Genomic DNA, 21,167 nt, shown 5'->3' on the forward strand with positions numbered 1-21,167 from the left:
GCATACTCATTCATATGAACTTTTGAGAACAACATTTCTTTGAAATGCTGTTTCAAAAAAGCTAAAGCAATTTGCTTGCAGAAAGAAGGCGCTGCTGTGAGAAGACAGATGCTGTTCCTAATTTTCAGCAATACTTTCACGTAAAACCAAAATATTTGGCACAAAGCACCTGATTAAAGAAATGCCATCGCTGACAGCAGATGGTACTTCTCATCCCAATCTGTAGCAGCCTGCTAATGTTAGATGTAATCTGATTGCAAACACAGCACGTGCATTTTTTCCAGATGAGCAAGCTTTACATAATTTTTCATTGCCCTTATTTCAGTTTGTTAACAAACATCATCGTTATGAGCAAACAGCCTGATTACAGTGTTATCAAATGAATCCCTCCTGCTCGCTCCACCCTTCCAACCTTCCAGCACCTGGAAGTATCAGCAAAACAGCCAGCCTTTGCCCCCTGCATCCTACCACCTGCTTAAAACACCTAGTTTTAAGCTGTTCATACTATCAAGGGGCATGAGGGAGCCCTGAAAGAACCTGACTTAAGGCAATGGCACTAAATTCCAGCAAGACTTTCCTCATCCAAGAGGCTTGGGAAACATTCCAGGCAGCAGGTTGCTCACCTTTACTTTAGAACGGGATTAATTCAATCCTTGATTTGCCAAGTACTTTTTTCCCCAGTGGGAACTTGGCGGAGATCCTCCTGTGAGTTTACCCTGGTGTAACTACGCAGTAAGAGCTATGAAAGCAGGAGTTTCTTCAAGGAAGTGGCGCTTCTATAGAACTCATTGACCAGAACTGTGCACTTGACAAATAGTGGCTGCTTGCGTTATGAAAGAGAGTTTGTTTAAGAAAACAAGTGAATATGTGTCCAGCTGCCTTTCTCTTCCACTTTGCTGGCTGAGGGACAGAATTCAGCAGAGGCCAAAGACTGCTTCGCTAACTGAAGTGGTGACAGACTTGTTCCAAGCTGAGACCATGCTCACACAGGGCAGCGGTGCTCGTTCAGGGCAGACATTTCAGAACTAGCCATGTTTCCTAGAGCCATGCCCAGGGGATGTGTAAAAAAAAAAACAAACAAAAAAATCTACAAAAATAATTTTTTCTATTAAGTTTCTCTGCCTGGTAAAAATTATTTTTAAAAAGTTACAGATTTGCTTTTAAACAATGCTCTCATTTGCCACCAGATTTGAATAGGCACCATTTGGATGCTTTGAACTGTTTTTTCAGAGAAGACAGACAAGCTGGCCTCCTTGCACTTGCAAGTACACGGCTTTTCAAAAGCTTCCAAGAGCAAAATGAAGTATGCTGTTCCTGCTCCCTCAAGCACCAAAACCACACAGGTGCAACTGGTTCCAGCTGCACAGTAACTGGCTCTAGAAGTTAGCAAGTTACATCATCTTCATTTCAACAGCCATCCATACGTGTCCTCCTAGCCACCTCCTGCCACCTGAAACACTCAGCATCGGGTCTCAGTTCAGCTGAGGAAGTTACACGGCACTTGTAGTGAGGAAGCAGTGGAAGTAGTGATCATCCTCAAGGAACAGCAACAGGACAGAGGGGTCTAGGTCAAAAATTCTGCATTTCTCATGATGGGCACCAGCTACACTCACTACACTGCAATATACAAAGAAAAAAGTCTATGCAAGGTGCTCACTGCACCACAGGTACGCAAAGGGTTTGAAATTCCAATCTACTGTGGACTTACACCACTAATTTCCTCCGATGGTCCCTATAACACAGGTGATTTATGAAACCTCCACAGCAACTGGGCAGTACAAATAAAGACAACAGAATAAACTTCGTTGGTTTTATTCCGCAAAGCAATATGCACATCTTACAAACACAAAATTAATCTAGGAGAGAAATGTCATTTCCAAATCAGCTATTAATCATCATGCAACAAGACAAGTGAAATGTCAGAACAAAATAAAAAAGCCATCTTCACCCTACAATCACCTGCAGAGGGTCGAAAACCAAGGCTCAGATTTTCTATGTAATGCCAAAGAAAAACGCAACAGAAAATGGCAGCTTTCTAAGAACAAGAAAACACGTACAAATAGAATCAAAACTGATTCAAGTCATAGTTAAAAAGAAAAAGAAAACAAAAAAGGAAAGATCAATATGATCTGAACTTTAATATTAAGTTTTTACTCTTCTGTTTGGCTGCATTTAACTTTTGTACATTGCGCCTAGGAACAATCCAGTACTCCTCAGTATTACAGCACTGCAACCCGATGGACCCCCTTACCTCTCTGCTGCAATACAGGGGTGCAAAGGGGTAAACTAAGGCCAAAAAATGCAACTCTTAACATTTTCCCTTTTGCCTTTGTGGGTCGTAGTCTTCTTATTTCTGGGTACTTCAATACAGCGGGTGGTAAGTTGCAAAGCAGGCTCCTTTTATTATCAAATAGCAAAACCAGATAAAAATATTTCTTTCCCCCCCCAACAGACCAAATCCCAGTTCAGATTGATATTTAATTTGCTTAAACCAGAAGGGACTCGGCTTTACTTTTTTTAAAGAAGTTGTGTTATGTTGGGTGGTTTCTAGCTATTTCCAGACCATGCAACACCACCCCAACCCATTTCCTATTCCTGCCTTTGGTCCCCAGATCAAGCCACCCTCACAGGCAACCCTAAAGTCAGTATTAATGCAGAGGGCTGGGTATGCATGAATTAGGAACAGCTCAGACAGTTTTCATGAGAAGCCATCTACCTGTTTTGACTTTACTGATTCTTCTCAGTGGAGCAGTATTAGCCCATAGCAGCATCAGGAGAAAACTGGAAGCTTCGTTTTATCCCTAGAATTCAAACTAGGCCATCTCTTAAAGCTTTGCCTTAACATCCCTGGAGAAAAACGCATGTTAGTTAACACCATTTAAATAACTGAAATTCTATAAAGGAAACATGTTCCGAAGAAAAATGTGACTATTTTGCTTGAAACACTCCGAAGACTCATGAGCTTACTGAAGTCTAATGCATTACAAACCGGTAGGGTACCATTCAATAGTGTCTATAGGTAATAAAGTAAGAATCTTATGCCAGCATAACTGAGACAAAATTGGGAGATTTTGACTTGTATTTCTTCTTTTGTGTAGGGTAAAGCAAAAGGAAGAGCAGGAAAAAAACCATTGTGTGGATGTATGCAGACCTACAGTTATACTACCTGGCAAGAAAGCTGAAAGACAAGATGAAAGGTCAATTAAGGCAACCAGTGAGATTTTTAAAAGCAGTGGTGGCAACGTCTGCAGGAAAACCCTGACTCCTGAAAATGAAGGAGGCTAACTCAGTAAGAAGCCAGAAACAAACAGCAAAAGCCAGAATGGGAAAGGGAGAAACGCACAGAACAAACCCTCCGATTTAAGAATGGACAACAAGAACAGTATGTTTTACTGGGTAGTTTCTTTGACCTTAATCACAACAGCCCTAGTTTTATCCTTGTCATTTTCCCCTGAGTAGACCGCATTAAATGGAAATGGGACAAAGCTAATAAAAGTGTCATTTTCAGCTGCCCTTCAGAGATGGATGCAGAGTCCCAAAGTGAAGCTCTATAACAGACTATGGGATTTCTTTTCCTTTCATTATTTGCACTTGCCCAAGGCTGTGCGGAGCCCCAATAGACTGTTAATACAATACATCTTTTTATTAAGTTTCACTTTCTAGAAAAAAAAAAAAAAGTTTACAGAAAGCTGCTCTGCAGCAGAGACGCACAATCCTGGTTTGAGGGCTGTGGATGGGAGGCCAAGTGGAAAGCTTTCCAGATAGTCTCTATGCTGACTGGTTCTCTGGCATTCAGCAAGCCAAATGAAAATTAAAAAAAAAAACAACCAAACCACACCAGGAAAAAAACCCCAACAAACCAAACAGTCCTCTTCAGCAAGAAATATTTTTAAATGGGACTTCACTTCTTAACTTTTTTTACTATGAATAAAAGCACAAGTTTATCCTAAATACAGCAATATTAAAATGTGAATATGTATTTCTTTAAAAAAAAAAATCTAAAATGTTGATATCTTTTCTGGCAAGCAAGGAGCAAATGGAAGAAAGTATTAGGCCACACAAATACACATTTAATTCATGTAGTAGATTGGTGGCTTTGGAAATGCAGTATTATATCAAAGGTGCATACTGTTTCAAACACACTGTACATATCATTGGGCAAAAAACAAAGATCTGTTGGTTTGTTTGAGACACTTGCAAAGGCATCTTAACCTGCCCAGATGCAGCTAGACAAAAATATCTTGCTCTGACTATATGTAGCCATATCACTAAACATATCTACACAAACATTCGGCTATGTCCACAGGTAAAGACTGAAAATTTCTGGCCGCACTACAATGCGGAACAAGTGCGTCATCTGACCTATTCTGAATATACCTTTATAAATATGTACAAATCAATTACAGGCACTTGAAATGTCTTTGGTTGGAATAAACCAACATTGCAAGATAATGTATTCACAGAGTGTTAAGACCCATTCTGGGTTCAGCAGGCAATGATTACGGTTCTCAGTCATTCTCGGTAAAAGGAGACAATGGATTATGCTTCTGACAAAGCAACCTAAACAAAAGAAAAAGAAAACATTTAATTAGAAGTCAAATTCTTAATCCCGTAACAGTGATATTACTTATCTCCATGCAGCTGGCATATCTGTCCTTGCCTTTTCAAAGAACCTGGAAGAGTCTAACTTGGAAAGGAAATCAAAGTAAGTCTGAAGGTCTTTTTTGTACTTAGCATAATCAATTAAAAAAAGCCAAAAACAACCTGCCCCAAAACCAGCTTATACTACAAAATATCATTAAGATCAAAAGCTGCCATTAGCTTTCTCCTTCACAATTAAATATATTGATATTTAATCCTTCAAAAAGTGCAGGTCTCCAATGCAGTATGAATAGTGACCATTTCAATACCTTGTCATTGGTTTTAATTTAATTCTGATTAACCACCATTAGAATTACGTATCATGTTTTATTCAAACAGTTTTCAGTTTGTTCTGATAAAAGATAAATAAAACCACTCAATGCCATCTATTCAATCCTTCATACAAAACGGTGTAAGCAACATCAGAATTATAGCAGAGGAGCTGCACTACAGCATGTACTGAACTGCAATAATCCATTTCTGTAGGAGATAAATAAACTCCGAGGACCTACAAAGCACATATATATATTTTGTAGCATTCGTCTGTACTCTCCACAATTAAACACCCATGTCTGTCTAAGAAGGAATTAAATCTATATCTCCAGAGATAACAAAAACCAGTCTGTACTATGTAAGAAAGGAGGTTTACTGTGTTTTCTTATCAGAGTCAATATTTTGTTATTACACACTTACCTTTTCAGAGCAGAATTCTGTATTGCTTTGCCTCAGTTTGCTTGGTCTGCCTTTAATAACTGCATAGCAGAACATTGTAATCACCATCACAAAAAGGAAGTAACTGGTATGCATGAGGTGCAGGTTTATTAGAGAGCGATCGTCCTGCACAGAGAATTAAAACCATTTACTGACAATGCACCAATAGCTGGCACTTTATATTAAAGCAATAATTATCATATCAACATGGAAATTACTTCATGAATCAACTTTCTCCCCTTTACGCAGCTGGTGTAGTGAAGAAAGTGACTCCTAATTGTGGCACAAAGAGCCAAAATGTTCCTTGTGTTAAAAATCTGTACTAGAAATCTCTTCCTATATATGGGCAGTGTCTTTTGTCAAACGATTTCAAAATATAAATTGTAGTTCTGAAAAGCTGCGAGGCACACGGGACACGTGCCCGTGTGACCACATGAAGCCCATCACACTCACCAGGGGTAAAGCACACCCAACTCAGCCCTTGCACTACATAGCCAACCAGCACCAAACATGACTATTTTATGAACAGAACCATATTCAATCAAAACAGAGCTAAGCATTTATTCAACATAACATATAAAACCACCACGGCACTTACATCTGGAACTATAACAGTTAGTTTGGGATTTAAAGCATGATACACTTTTCCGATTGCTCCTTTGTAACACCAGAAGGGGTTATAATCCTGTGCATATTTTGTATTAGAGTCCCTTGCTGTGGTGAAGATCTTGTACCAAAGTGTAGCATTGCTGTATGTTTCAGGAACACAATGTGGTGGCTGACTGCAGAAAAACAGAAATAATTAGCACCCCAATTACCATTCTCCATGTTCAGTACGGCTAACTTCAGTCTTCTCAATGGCAGCGTAAAACATGGTTTTAGTTTGGACCTTCCAAAACCACAACAAAACCCAAAGCTTAACCAAAAGTGTCTAAACCCCCCCTGTGATTCCTATACTAAGATCAGAATTTAACTGCACATTGTTCCAGTAAGTCGACATCCCACAGCTTCATTAGAAAACCAGCGGTTTTCCTAAATCATGTGAATCCACCTGGTGGCTCTCCAAGTTGTATTGAATAGTGTCAGGGAGCCTAGAGAAAACCAAGGGAAACTGTTTTGATGCGAGGTCTGGACCTGCCGGGGTATGGTAGCAAAGCAGCACTCGGCTTACGCTGATCTCGGCAGGGAAGAGGGTAAGAATCTTAGTGTCAAGCCTTAACTCTCACACAAGGTAGTGAAACTAAATTATAGGGTATCTTGCTCAAATATTCCTGGATTCTTTTGTTCCCAGTGAAGTTTAAATCACAGGCAGCACAGGGGCTATAGTTCAAAATACACACTGAAAAAAATCTAGTGTTGCTAAACAACAGCAAAAGTCCCAAGACAAGTTTTTTACTGTGGGGAAAGGAAGGTTGGTACATCATTTCCACAGCCAACAGTGATGTTCATCAGGAAGTAACAACCTCAGAGACCCGGGTGAGGAATTAATCAGTAACCAGTCTATAATGGAGCGTTTGAAATGCACTTACACTGTGACAGGGAATACATTGCTGGCTGCTGTCACCGTCATGCAGGTTGTGAACACAACCTGTTCGCAGTGGCCGTGAAGAACACAGTCATCTGAATTCCAGGCAGCCGGCAGGGTGAACGTAATATTTATTTCCTCATGGGATTCTCTGCCTTTGAGAAAGAGAGAAGGAAAGCTTGTTTTCGTTCACAAAAGTATCTGAGCAACGATTGCTAGGCTAAGGCCAACACGCAAATGACTAAGGCAGCAACCACCACCATCACCTTTGAAGTCATCCAGGATCTTCACTATCAAAGAGAGCAAAAAGAAAGTTAAAAAACAAAACAAACCGAACTACAAAACCCCCAGCTGCTGGTCTTTCTACTCTGTCCTGCCCCCAGAAGAAATGGGGTCATTACACTCCTTTCAGAAATGAAAAACTCACTACTTGTACGTGAATTCACGCATGTTCAGAGAACTTTATTAGAAAGTAAAATCACAGATCTTTGGCCTTTCTCCTCCCAAAGACTTTGTTCCCCATTTCCTTTTTCTGGTGCTTACTTTTCAAATTGGAGATATCCTTGTAGACAAAAAGGTGCCAGCAGACATTGAACTGCAGATCAAGTAATGTACATTAACTCCATGTGGACATATTCACACTGGAAATAAATCCAGGCTACTGGAAATGGAACTTGCATTTGATAGCTCTTAAAGCAGTAACAAAACAACAGCAACATAAAATACAGTAATACAGATTTAGAGCTGTGTTAAATGTCTCTTCACAGGTCTCTGAGGTTCAAGGCACCTTCAGGCATTAGAATAAAATGCAACCCTGGCTAAAAGCTAAAATTCAATGACGTTCTATTATCAGTTTCTACAATCTCCTATCAAAACTTACTGGCAGGGCAGCCACACAGCAGATCAGTCTCTTCACACCACAGAAACTGTAACCACTTTTTTGTTGCTGTTTTCGATATTAAAGCTTTTTCACATGCATTTTATATAAGCTATTTTTTTTAGACAACGTGCTACTTGATCTCTAATGTATATGTATTAATGCCTTTAAAACGCGAGTTGAGGAATTGAAGATGTATCAAGATAGAAGTGAAGATAGTCAACGCAGAAGCTTTTGCTGCTTGGAACTTTGTTGGCTTAAAAATGACCTTCCAGTCATTAGGTTAATCATTTAAAACTGCAAAGCCTAATTGTGGCAGACCTGCAGGTTCTTTTCCATTCTGCATGCAGGGAAAAGCTTTTTCTGCCAAACAAGTGAAGGGCTCTATATAGGAGTACACTCACAACAAATCTGGAAACACATCTATGTTCTAAACAAAAGATATATCCCACCAATAATAAGCTGGAGAATTTTTATTTGATTATAGAATTACCATTCTAATTTATAAAGGTCAAGCTTTGCATACCTGACAGTCCAATTTGGTGTCCAAAGATTGTGGAACTTAGATGTGTGACGTTGCGAGAATATCCGCCAAACGGTCTAAGCGGGTCCAGCGTCAACGTGACCGTAACAGAGATGTTTATCGGACCAGAGTCCTCAAGAGTCTGTGGAGACTGCGTAGAAGATCTCGCCTGCCCACTCGTCACGGTACTTTCCGGAGTTGTGGTATCATTGATGAGATGCTTTAAGGTTTCGTTCTCAGATATACAGAAGTCCAAATCATTAAACCTCAGGAGGAAAGTATTCCAGTCCTTAAAACAAACACGAAGATTTCAACCAGATTAGCAAGTTTCCCGTTGGCTGCCCCGTCTCCCGGCAGGGCGGCACAGCCCTTGATGTGTACCATCCTGCCCCCAGTTCCGAGCCATTTAACATTTAAGACATCGCTCACAAAGCAAGCCCAAATACCACCATGGCTATCTCAACAATGGGGCAAGCTGTTTAAAGAAGTTAGACGTGTTCAATCCCAGCCCCCGCCTGACTGCCACCCAGCGCAGCAGCAGAACATCCTCCTTTAAACTGCAAAAAAATCCTAGTAACTTGCTCTGTTCTCACCACGCTCGCGGGATGAGCAGTTTCTAGCAAGGTCTCCCTCATTACAGGACAGTACTACTAGAGAAGAAGTTTCACAAACAAGCTAGCTGACACAACAGATCAAGAAAAAGAAACGCCTCTAGGCATAGCAGGGAAGATCAATGTCAGATGATTTAGCCTCATCCTCGAAATAAAACAAGGCTATTCAAACATTCAGCCCAATAGCCTCCTTCCTTGTGAAATTAGAGGCAAGTATAAATGAAGACAACTCCCATAAGACACCACACACTCCCACGAGAGGGTTATCAGGGGGCGGGGGGAACAAACAACTCATGAGCTTTGGGCATGTTTTTCAAATTAGTATTCCCACTGTTCAGCTCAGGAACTTTTTGTACCTACCTCTGTCATTTCTGGTGACTTGATCTCCTTGATTTTGAAGAAATAACCCAGTGTCAGAAAAGCTATTGCCATAGCGCTTACACTGATCATAAAGACCACAAGTGGTGGTCGACTGCTGATGTAAACCTTCAGGTTCTCCAACAGGTTTATGTTGAACATTATTCTGATTGTTCGCCTGAAAACAAAGAACATTACAACAGAGTGACTGGGCTGTGTGTATTACAGGGTGGGGGCTGGTAGTTCACCTAAGAGAAACACTTGACAAAGAAAAATGGAATCCTATAGTAAAAGGAGATTCAATTTTATGACTTTGTACTTTCCATTGCCATCAGACTCAGTATGCCTTCGAAAGCACAAATCAAAACATGCTCGACATCACCTTCTCAGCACCTGAAACTGCCACCTGGGAACAGATTTTAAGAAACGAGGACAACTTCTAGCACAGCCAAGTATCACTGATAAGCAATAAAACCAGTTCTTTTCATTCCCCACACACCTAGGCAGGATATATGCTGCTACACTTTAATTCCAGTAATATTTTAGTTCATCAAATTACAGTGCAGACGGAGCTGTAAGGCAGCTCATGGATCAAACTTTGCACATCTTTGCACATACTTTAAAAACTGTGGCTGAAGCCTTAAAGTTCCCCTTTACCCCTTTCCTAGCCCCAAATGCCTCTACCTTCAAAACGGGACCTGAGAAGCTGTCTACGTCAATTAGGCTTCTGCATCAAGAATCCTGTGGTCAGAAACACCTCACAACTGCATTAGGGTGGAGGCTGGAAGCCTCCTTCCTTTATTTGCTTCTTGCAGGATCTAGAGAACTTTTGCTAGACTCTGTAAACAAAGAGAGGGCCTTACCCATGCTGAAGAAATGTACTCTATCTGTAATTTTTGTCCAAAATATAATCTCTTGTCCGATTCCCCTTTTGAATCTTCTTTTCTTGTGCAGAGCAGAAAGTCCCAAACTAAGTTGACTGTATCAGCTTCCCCATCTCTACTCACAACGAAAAGTCAACAGCCCAGTGTTAAAGGGCAGCTCTGCAGCACCTGCTTCAGCAGCTCTGCAAAGAAGAGCTTCGAGCAAACCTCTTATCTTTGTCTTACCTCAAATCCTGGCTGAAAAGGCTTTTAACCCCAACTGAACAAGAAAGGCAGTAACTGTTCCCAACAATGTGTTGCTTATCCCCAAAATTCATAGGAAAAGGCAAATGTTCAGAACTAGCATCTAAAGAATTCAGCACTGCAATGGTTAACACGTGAGCATTCATACAGATCTGATAACATTTAATTAAGGCAGGGACTCTGCTCCCTGCAGGTCTGGGTGATTCTCTTTGACTCTTATTAGAAGCCTGCGTCATTTACAAGCCAGATGTAGACAGCAGCGAGTGTAAAGTCTGAGGATGAGAGGGGGACAGGTCTCCAGAGAGAGGGCAAGGGAGAGTGATCTTTGATTTGATCTTTTGCTGTAAAAGAAAGCAGGAGAAAGGGAGAGAACAAGCTTTCAGACAGTCTTTTTCAGATCCCACAACGTACAACGATCACAGCTTCCTTGTGTATACTCGAGACTTTACTGGCAGAAATGCTTCTATTATACTTAACGGAAGGAATATTGACAAAACCTGCAAAAGTGCCCCAGAGAGGGGAAAATTCAACTCACGGAGAAGAGACCCGAGGTCCTGCGGCAACAGCACAGCACCAAGTTGTGCATGTTGACTATCCCCGTCTCCTCCACACACACCTACTTGCTCTCCTCAGGGAAATGTGCTGAAACAGTGCTCACTACAGAGCACAAGATCACATCCCGGGTTTACTATTTTGCACCATCAACCCGTTTTTATCCACTCTGCAAAAAACAGGAAAGCCTGCAACTTTTTTGATCTGCAAGAACAACTGGGTGCTGCAAACATCTCTTTACAGAAATACTGAATGTGTCCGAGAGCGAAAAGAGCAGTGCAGAGAAAGGGTGGAGAGAAGAAGAGAGGAAAGAAAAAAAAAAAAGAAGAGAGGAAAAAAAAAGTCATGATAAATGTGCACCTTACCAGAACTTGTACCTGTGTCCAAGACCAGCTGTGCTACGGCCAAACAGGCCAGCGAAGCTGTCAGAAGAAGGCAGGAGTGAGAGAGAAAGGGAGAGCTGGTGTTGGAAAGGATCATGCTGGGTACGAGCCGCACTTCTGTACGTTCTGCCTCCTATCTTGCCACTGGCAGCAAATTTCTTAAATGAGCCCTATTAAAAATCCCAAACGCTCCACCTAGAAACATTGGAGACACATGTTGAGATGGAAAAAGATCAAAAGATAAACCAAAAGCAGAGTTGTATTCAGTGTTCCCTTCTGAATTTCCTTTTGAAAATAACACCGCAGATGCAGGGCTTTATTACAGCATTTAATCAAAGCTGAATGTCACCCACAGCATCCACAGCACTGTGATTCCTTTTTAAAGGGGCTTCCAACAGCTCCATTAGCATGCTTGTTTACCACAGGGTCTAAAATCAGCCATAAAACTGGATGTGCTGAAAAGCAGACATATAAAAATATTTGGGCTAATATTTTTATGTAAGAGATCACCAGCTTTTAAGCGCCGGTCGCTTAATATGCTCCCATAACTCAGCGGCTTTGAAAGCAATTAGAAAATGCTTTAAGCTGCCGTTTCCGAAGCCTAATATACATTTTGAGCATTTGTGAGAGAAAAGGGAACAACTGTGGATTTCAATATGAGAGCTGACATGAAAACAGCAATTGGACACAGCGCAAGCCAGAACGAAGACTGTTTCCACACCGCTGCCTAAAGAACTACTGATTTTGTAACGAAATGAAGTGCTTAAATAACACTAATTATCAAAGAACTCGTGAAACGGATCAGGGCACGTAACCATATTCCCGCTAGATTTTAGGGGCTCAGTAACTGTCCACACCTTTAAGACACCTCCTTTCTGTTGGGACCGGTCAGAAACACAACACAAATCCCTTCTTCAGCCAGCTCCGCTTGTAACTAACAGCCTCCTCAGCGTAAGTGAACAACTGAAAGAAAAGAATTTAAACTTTTCTTTCTTTTTCGCCAAGTCAAAAAAAGAAACCAAATGCTATTCCCTCCTGGCAGGTCAGGCAAGCGAGATCAGATTTCACTTTTTAGCTAAATAAATAATTTAGAAAGCGGCTCTAATAACTGCTGCCTGCCTCCCTCTGCTCCGGCTAAGCCTTTTAATACTTGTGCAATAAAAATCTCCACAGTCAGCCTAGCAAGTAGCTCAAGCGCAACGGGAAGAATGAAAACTGCCAGCCTGGAACATTGGCCACCAGCTCCAAAGTAATTGCTCGGTATTGAGGTGTACACATCAAACCCAAATGCCACGCTCAGGCAGAGGTACAGCTGACAGTACTCATCGGGAAACACTCCACAAGCACTGGAGACATAGCGTGCTCTTAAATCAGGCCCTACAAACCCTGGAAATTCTGTTATATAGTTCAAAAGATAAAAATGGTAAAGGATGGAAATACACAACAATTAATAATAGTCCCAGGCAGACACAGAATTAGGCAGCTGTCTAAAAAAGCAAGGAAATAGTCACTTACTCTACAGTTTTGGGAGTCTTCCTCCAGTACAGTTCAAGAGCATACACAGCAACCTCCAAGAAGTAATATTTTAAATGCCTCCTTATTTGTATATGAAAGAATATAGAAGAGGTACCTTCTGAAATAGACGTATGAGTTTTTCAAGAATAAATTATAAATAAAGAAAATCTTGAAGTCTATTGTAAAGACCAGTAAGTCAATTAAATGAGTCACAGAAGAAGTATTAAATTCCCATTTTGGGGCTGAATCAAAGGAATTGAACTCCTAACAATTAAAAAACCAAACCAAACCAAACAACAACAAAAAAAAGCATGCCGTTTTAAAGCAGGTATTCAAAGTCAAATTCAGCTGCCAAAAGGAAAAAAAAAACCTCAAAACATGAATTTTACAAATATCAGAGTAAGCTTCTGACAACTTTTACATATCTTGCCACAATGTCAGCTACCATCTTTCCACTAGAAAGCTTAAAATCATGTAATTTTCCTTACAAGTGTTTCCCCTTCTTGCTGTGCATGTAAGATAGTCAGTTTAGAGGAGAAAAATATTGGGAGGGGTTTAAATAATAAAAAACCACCACTGAACTATCTTAAGGAGGACAACTGAGTGGAGGAGAAGGGCAGCAGGCCAGCACTAACCCATCCCAATTGCACTCCATGAAGACCTCGCATGTTTTCTAAGCCTGAACATCTTATTGCACATAACAGCGCTTTTAATCTTCACTGTTCAGTTTATTTATAAATCAATTATGTTTTCAAAGATGCCCCACTACTAGTATACAATGGGGGTTAGGAAATGGGTCACATCAGGGTTAACTACTTTAATGAAAATAATGTTGTGTGCCAGAAAACCACTCATAAACACAAACCAACCGAGCTGTGATCTTCCTAGCAAACCATCCATAAATAACACGCGAACAAAGAAACTGTGTGGATCCCAAACGAAAGTGCCTGTCATTTAAGAACAGTAAACAGTAGCAGGTACCAAAAATAACTTCAGTTTGGTTTTCTTCTCTTCAAACCGAACTTGATGTCTAACCCCTAAATCACTAAAACAGTAAAGCAAAATATATTGGAGTTGTGTTAGCTGTGAAGCTGGGGTCAGCATCGGGACCAGCGCTGCTTAACGTCTTTGTTGGCAACATCAACAGTGGGATTGTGCACACCCTCAGCAAGTTTGCCAACGAGACCAGGCTGGTGTGGTCAGCACGCTGGAGGGAAGGGATGCCACCCAGAGGGACTGGGACAGGCTGGAGAGGTGGGTCCCTGTGAACCTCATGAAGTTCAGCAAGGCCAAGGGCAAGGTCTTGCACCTGGGTTGGGGCAGCCCCAAGCACAAATACAGGCTGGGTGGAGAATGGACCGAGAGCAGCCCGCAGGAGGAAGACTTGGGGGTGTTGGTTGATGAGAAGCTCAACATGGCCCAGCAATGTGCACCTGCAGCCCAGCAAGCCGGCTGTGTGCTGTGTGCCCTGGGCTGCGTCACCAGCAGCGTGACCAGAGGGGCGAGGGAGGGGATTGTCCCCCTCTGCTCTGCTCTGGTGAGACCCTCCCTGCTGCCCTGCGTTCAGCTCTGGGGCCCCCAACACAAAAAGGACATGGACCTCTTGGAGTGGGTCCAGAGGAGGCCACAAAGATGCTCGGAGGGCTGGAGCACCTCTCCTGGGAAGACAGGCTGAGACAGGTCAGCCCGGAGAAGGCTCCAGGGAGACCTTAGAGCAGCCTCCCAGTACCTAAAGGGGCCAACAAGAAAGCTGGGGAGGGGCTTTTTATGAGGGGCTTTAGCGACAGGACAAGGAGCGATGGCTTTAAACTGACAGAGGGCAGATTTAAATTCGATATTAGAAAGAAATTCTTTACTGTGACGGTGGTGAGGCACTGGCACAGGTTGCTCAGAGCAGCTGTGGATACCCCATCCCTGGAATTGTTCAAGGCCAGGCTGGACCTGTTCTAAATGGTCTGTCAAAGCTTTATAAATACTAATTAATAAGAACGCCTGGATCTCTAACCTAACATCACCAGCCTATCTAACAGTACTAGCAAAAGTAACCTCAGCTGAACTTACAACTGAAAATAAAACCCCTGCTGGCTCTCAAAGCAGCAGCAATTATTATCCCCTCCTTTTTTTAAGGGAAAGGAAACAGAATACAAATTAAAATTAAACAGAAGCTTCTAAACTTACCAGAAGTCTGCCTTTTTATGCCCTGAAACAAACTACTAATTTCTACTACATAAACTATCTAGAACTTTTACAGTCAGTTTCTTCCAGGAATTGGGGAAGGCTAATCTAGATTTTTTACATAGTATTTTTATCATAAAACATGCAGTTGGGAGGAAAAAGAGCGGTTTCCCACTAATCTGATAGGAAGACTTACTTTACCATACCAGTATCTGTGGGGAAAAAAAAAGAGGTGCCAGTATCTGCAGCTGTTTCAGTTAATCTTTCTAGGAAGTGTATCAAGACCCTGTGGGATGAAATTGTACAGCCTAAAACCTAAAACAGCAGCAGAAGGGCACGCAGGGCTAACTCCCGGAGGAATGAAGGGAGGGCAATCCTCCAGAGTAGAGCACTTTTTCTGTCCAGCTGATCCTCTTCCCCCTTCTCCTGTCCTTCAGTGTTAAAAAAATAAAGCAAAGTAAACAGACTCATAGTAAATGCCATCAGTCTCCTTCACAAAGTAGAGGAAGAAAAGCAATCAGGACATGCAGAGGAAGAAAGCCGATGAAAACATCACCCGAGATCTTTCAGTCCACTGCAACCAAATATAAGCAGAAGCTCAGCAACCCGCTGTGCACAAACACCCCGATTCCCCCAAGACTGCTCCAGGAGAAGGCACCCAAGTGAGAGAGAACAGTGAATTGGCTCAAACCAGTCAGTGGCTCATCACAGTCTTCTCAGCTATTTTATCCTATAAATATGTTTACTGATTAAATAGAAACCACATTCTCCTAGTGCCTGGAAGCAAAAAGCATGACAGGAAAAAATGGCCTGGCTCTTTGCACATACAAAGAGCACAGTCAGAAGACGCTGGGCAGCACAGGAGGAGAGTGACATCACCACCTGTTGAAAAGGAGATTCCTCGTGTTAATTCTGATAACAGAGTCAGTCCGGAGGCAGATTATTAACAAAAGCCTGAGAGCCCGCAGACTTGGAACAACAGAACGAAGCAAAACACTTCATAATTGCAAGAAATGTTTCTTTTCACCTCTCAAAACACTTTTCAAAGCGTAATTAAGCATTTCAACATCCCCAAGAGCTACATAAACAGCAAACATTTCAGTTCTACCCATAAAACAAAGCTAAGGGAAGTAATTTGTTCAGAGTTACAGAAAATTTTAAGGATCAAATTGATACTGAATTTCAAACACCAAAGTTCCTGACTACGATTTTCATATAAAAAAGAAAACTTACAATAAAAAGAAAACGAGTTTAAAAATAAAAGCTAAAATAGGTGGATCAAACATTATTCAATCTGTGTATGCAACATCTCCAGATACTTAACTGCCCCTTCCAACAAACACATGTTGTAGTTCAAAATGCCGGTGCTGGATTTAACACAAACACCAGCACAGCGTGTCAGCTGATGCTCCTGGGACAGCCAAGTTGATTTTAATTTACCACTTAAAAAGAAAAATGTATGCAGAACCAGACAAATGCAAACAAGTTCCAAATACCTTTTTCAAATGCTGAGTTAAAAAAAAAAAAAAAAAAAAAAAAGAGAGAGAACCACCAGAAAAGGGTAGAAAAGTTCTAAGCCAGGAAATACAAATGATGGGAGGAAAGCTTTTTTTCCCTGGTTCAATGAACCCCCAATTCTGACTTTTGTTGAAAGTGAAAAAACACGATTTAAAAATATAACCAGCTGTAAAATAAAAGTAAACTTAACCGCTGGTTGAAAATAGACATTTTGCTGCCAAACTTTAAAAAGGCAACACTGTTTGCCAAGGGAGCCCTGCCATGGGAAAGAGCGCACTTTCATATACAAGAGTTCTGGCTTGGGCATTTTTAGAACCTTCCAACTTTTGCAAGTCAAAGTCATGACTTACAACATGACTTATCATAATCTAAATCATACAGACTAAAATAAAACATATGATATTAGACTTGAGGACTTTGAGTTTGTATTAAAAAATGCTGTTCTGGTTACTGCTGCTTAGCATGAGAACCTGGGAGAGGAAGGCAAAAGCAGAACGATTCCGTTTTATAGGATCTGTTGAAAGTTCCATGAGAAATCAAATCCTGCATATATCGTGCTGAAAATTGCCAAACAAATGCAGTTCACGGAAGGGCTTTACTCAGTAAGTATGAAAAGTGAAACAGTTTAATAACCAGAAACTGGTTTAGTGACCAGTTTAAGGGGGTTAATCGTTGACTTCATTAACGCTACCCATGCAGGAGTGCAGTACAGAATTCAGCAGCCTAAGTACAGAAAAATGCCAGAAAAAGGCTCTTCAGACTGTTTGTAATGAGAACTGTAAGGAGACAGAGACACAGACAGATACACAGCTTGAATTACAAGCAGAAAATGACTGACAAGTTGAGGAAATGGCAGCTTTAGTGGAAATGGCAAAATAAAGAGTTCTGGAAGTAGAAAGAAGGTAACACTGGCTGTGTAAGAGAAGTAGGAAAAGAGCCAGCAGCCACTATTGAAGAAGAAAATACAAACAGCAGCAAAAATGACCGAAATAAGAGATTTAGGCAACAGCTGAAATATCAAGGATATGGCAGTAATACTGCCCGTGTCTGTGTACTTCACCCTTACTGGTCAAAAAATGCCAGGACTTTAATTTGTTTAGCCCAAACTGACACAGGTAAGTACAATCCCCGTTTTACAGACAGGTAATTAAAAAAATCCAACATGCCAGGCCACACACAAGTTTTCTTCCAAAACAAACGCCAGGAGTTCTGAGTACCAGCTTAATTCACAGGTCGGAATGGTCTTCTTAAAAAAATGAAGCTCCCAACACCAGCATGCTTTCGGCAAGGGGAGACCTGGGAAAAGCAACAAAATTCTGCCCCCAAGGAGTTTTGTTCATATTTGGTTTAGGGCTTATTTGATACAACAGTTCCATTCCTACAAAAAAAAAATGTTATGCTATTTAATTAAATTAAAAAAAAAAAAAAAAGGGGGTGATCCCAGCTAACAGACCTGCAGGAAGAGTGTCCGGGAGGGTTTCAGGAGGGAGTCGCACCCCTGTGGTACGCCGCCCAGCCAGGGGTGATGGACGTACCAGCCTCCCGTCTCTTGCCGGATGCATCCAGCTCACACAAAGGCCGCCGAGGTCTGTTTGTTCATGCCCTTGGATGCTCTGCCCCCCTGACAGAGCACAGTGTTTATTTTGTATTATTAGGCGGCATTTCAAGTTCTTGTCTTTCACGTCGGAAAGAAGAATCACATTCCACCGGCCTTGAGCCACTCCTCGAATCACGGGAGGTAACAAAGCTACTAAGGTCTTAATCCTCTCTGATGGGACTAACTCTGGGGTCAGAGAGCGTTCCGGCTTGCAGGCATAATTCAATATTAATTATCTCTGCTCAGCCTGCCTACAAAAGTTATCCCCTGCCCTGCGGACACCTGCCGACCAGGAACTGGATTGTAGCCATTCCCGGAGACCAGAGGGAGGGAAGGGAGATGGAAGTGGCGGTAGACCAACCTAGAACCATTTTGTACATCCAACCTCGAAGCAAAAGGCTCGGAATGTATTTCCTGTAACTCAACCATTTACAAAAACACATTAATGAAGTATCATGAAAGATGGACCCTGCCACAACAGGCTTTCATCCTGTGACATACTTCCAATTGCAAAACTTCTCAGAAGTTTATAAGGATATGGAGAGTAATCATTAATTAGTCGTTACCTAGACTCAAGGTTTGTTTTAACAGGGCAAATTTACCTATATAATTACACCGACAGAGCTAATCATGCCAATAAATTTCCCCAGAGACGACAACCTCTTCGAAAGCAAACAAAGAGAAAGGGGGGGGGGGGGGGGGGGGGGAGCTGTGCTGTAATCTGCTTTTTCCCTTGTCAGGCTGAAATGTTTCCCAGTGTCCGGATCTGCGATTACGATACATGGTTCGGATTGCACGGTCGGTATCTAGCAGCCATGTTCTAGGCATGATGCACCAGAAATTTTATCCTTAAAAATATGGTGACACCTTTAGAGTGAAATCCAGAAAGTAGAGGTGAATAAAACGTGGGTAATGGAGCAAGCAGTAAAACACCACCCGAGGGATCGCTATTCTGGAGCTGTTTTGAAAGGGATATATTTTTAGTACTACCAGAATTACTTGTTCTTACTGTTTTTCCCCGATACGACGCCACCACCCCAAGCCCACCCCCTTATTAAACCAAAACGTAAAGTCGGGAAGAGAAGTAAAACTGAGGTTAAAACGGATCGGCGCGGCCCAGGCTCCCCCTGACCGCCCGGCCCGGCAGGTGCGGCCCCCAGCCACCCGCACAGCGCCCCGCCGTGCCCCCCCCCCCCCCCGCCGACACGGAGCGGCCCAGCGCCGGGCCCCGCGCCGAGGCCCGCAGGACTTCCCGGGTCCAGCAGCACGTAGGCGACCCCCGAGCCGCCGCGCCCGGGCCCACCGCGGGGGGATGGACCGGCCCCCCCTCAGCCCGCGCCGCCCCGTCCCCTCCTTACCGGCGCCCCGAGGGGAAGAGGCCCCCGGGCCGGGCGGGTCCAGGCCCGGCGGCAGCGGCGGGCTCAGAGGCGGCGGGGCTGCCGTGCGGGCGGGCTCTGCACCATCCTCCTACCCTGGCGGGGGCTACGGGGAGGGAGCCGGACCGGGGCGGGGGAGGGGGGAGGCCACTGCCGGCGCCGCCGCCCGGACACCCGCCTCCTCCGCCGCCACCGCCTCCCGCCGCTTCCGGGGACGCAGCCGTGACCCCTGACCCCGGCCGGCCGCGCGGACGGTGGCGCGGGGGGGACAAGCTGCGGCGGCGCCGGCAGCGCGCGGGAGGAGCCCGGTGGCGGGCGGGGCCACGCAGCTCCCCGGCACCCCCGGCCCGGGGCGGCACCGCCGACCGCGCTCCGCCCGCTGCCGCACCGGGCTCAGCGCTCGGCCCCGCTAGCTCCCCTCTGCCCTGCCCGGGGCGGGGAGGGGGGTACGGCCCCGGCCGGGCCCCCGCTCCGCGCCCCCCGCCCGCACTCCCCCGCCGCTCCCGGTGTTTAGAGGCGCCCAGCACCTGCCGAGGCTCAGGATGCAACCCTGCCCCCGCGGGGTCATGGCGCAGCCCGGCGGAACGGCTGGGCTGGAGCGGTGGTGGCGAGGAGCCAGCCCCGCACCGGGACCGCACCGCACCGAGCCCAGCCACGCCGGTGCACGGGGAGGGGGGGAGGCAGCGCCCGGCTCTGCGGGACGGGGCAGCGCCGTGCTGCGGGGCAGGGGAGCAGCCCCCCTGGCTGCTCTGGCCAGTTACCCCCCCCGCAGCGCCGGTGCTCAGGGCAAGGGCCGCTGCGGCCCCCCCGGCTGGCAGCCAGGGCCCCCCCGGCTCCCGCAGCAGCGGCTGGACAAGCTGGGGGGTGTGGGGGGTGTCTGCCAAGTTGGGGGGTGGGGGGTCCTGACAAGCTGCGTTACCTTGGAAAGGTGAAACTACAGCATTTTCCCGAAGATCAGAAAGGTGAGAAGTGACCCTGCCTCCGAGGCAGTCCAAGGACTGTAGGGAATTACTCTTCCTTAACAACTCTTCTGGGCTGAGGCTTTTGGGAGGCAGGAGGTAGCGCTGCCAACGCACATTTGGCAAGCCTCTGAGTCGATTTTTTTTTTTTTTTTTTTAAATCGTATACACTAGCCCTGCACACATCTCTGACAAAGGGAGGGTGGCTGTAGATAAAGGCAAATGGCACGTTAATCTCCTCCGGGATACCCACATGAACTATCAAACCCTTTCACGCTGCAGCACGTGAGCTTCCAACGTTCAACTCTTTATCCGATGGAACACTGCTGCTCTCCCCCCAAACCCCTTCACCCCCCCCCCCCTTTTTTTTTTTTTTTAAACTCCTGTTAAAGAGCACTGGCTATATGCATCAGCACCTATCAGCATCAGATCTACCTTCAGCACGAGACACCCAGCCACAACAGAATACGCGCTAGAGAATTTGTAAACGTTGGTAACTGGGCAGAAGGATCAATATAATTTTCTATTTCAGTTATGTGAAACCCAAGACATACAGTTTAATTAACCAACACCTCCTGTCAAATATCTTCTTTACTACAGCAAAATAAATAGTGAATACACATGCAAAGAAGTAGTTTATAATGTAAGCTCCAACTCCTAGTAATGAGCCGCAGTCTTCATTTTCATTAATACTGAGCTAGTAGTGGGCTGCTGAAAAAA

At 43.9% G+C, this 21,167-nt stretch overlaps 1 protein-coding gene across 3 annotated transcripts; it reads right to left on the bottom strand.

Moving 5' to 3' along the window:
- Positions 1-1,796: 1,796 nt before the first annotated feature.
- TMEM248 (transmembrane protein 248) lies at positions 1,797-20,564 on the bottom strand. Of its 3 annotated transcripts, none has more exons than XM_037374770.1 (7): positions 20,408-20,564; positions 9,249-9,423; positions 8,281-8,566; positions 6,882-7,032; positions 5,951-6,134; positions 5,335-5,478; positions 1,797-4,560 (listed from the first exon to the last, which is right to left on the bottom strand). In XM_037374770.1, exons 2-7 carry the CDS (start codon positions 9,405-9,407, stop codon positions 4,540-4,542), a joined length of 945 nt encoding a protein of 314 aa, XP_037230667.1. In that variant the 5' UTR covers positions 9,408-9,423; positions 20,408-20,564; the 3' UTR covers positions 1,797-4,539. The 3 variants fall into 3 exon arrangements, with proteins under 3 accessions (XP_037230667.1, XP_037230659.1, XP_037230674.1); XM_037374762.1 differs by lacking the exon at positions 20,408-20,564 and adding an exon at positions 19,471-19,685; XM_037374777.1 differs by lacking the exon at positions 20,408-20,564 and adding an exon at positions 11,290-11,656.
- Positions 20,565-21,167: the final 603 nt, after the last annotated feature.

This window comes from Falco rusticolus, chromosome 1 (assembly GCF_015220075.1).
Source record: "Falco rusticolus isolate bFalRus1 chromosome 1, bFalRus1.pri, whole genome shotgun sequence".
Taxonomy (NCBI): domain Eukaryota; kingdom Metazoa; phylum Chordata; class Aves; order Falconiformes; family Falconidae; genus Falco; species Falco rusticolus.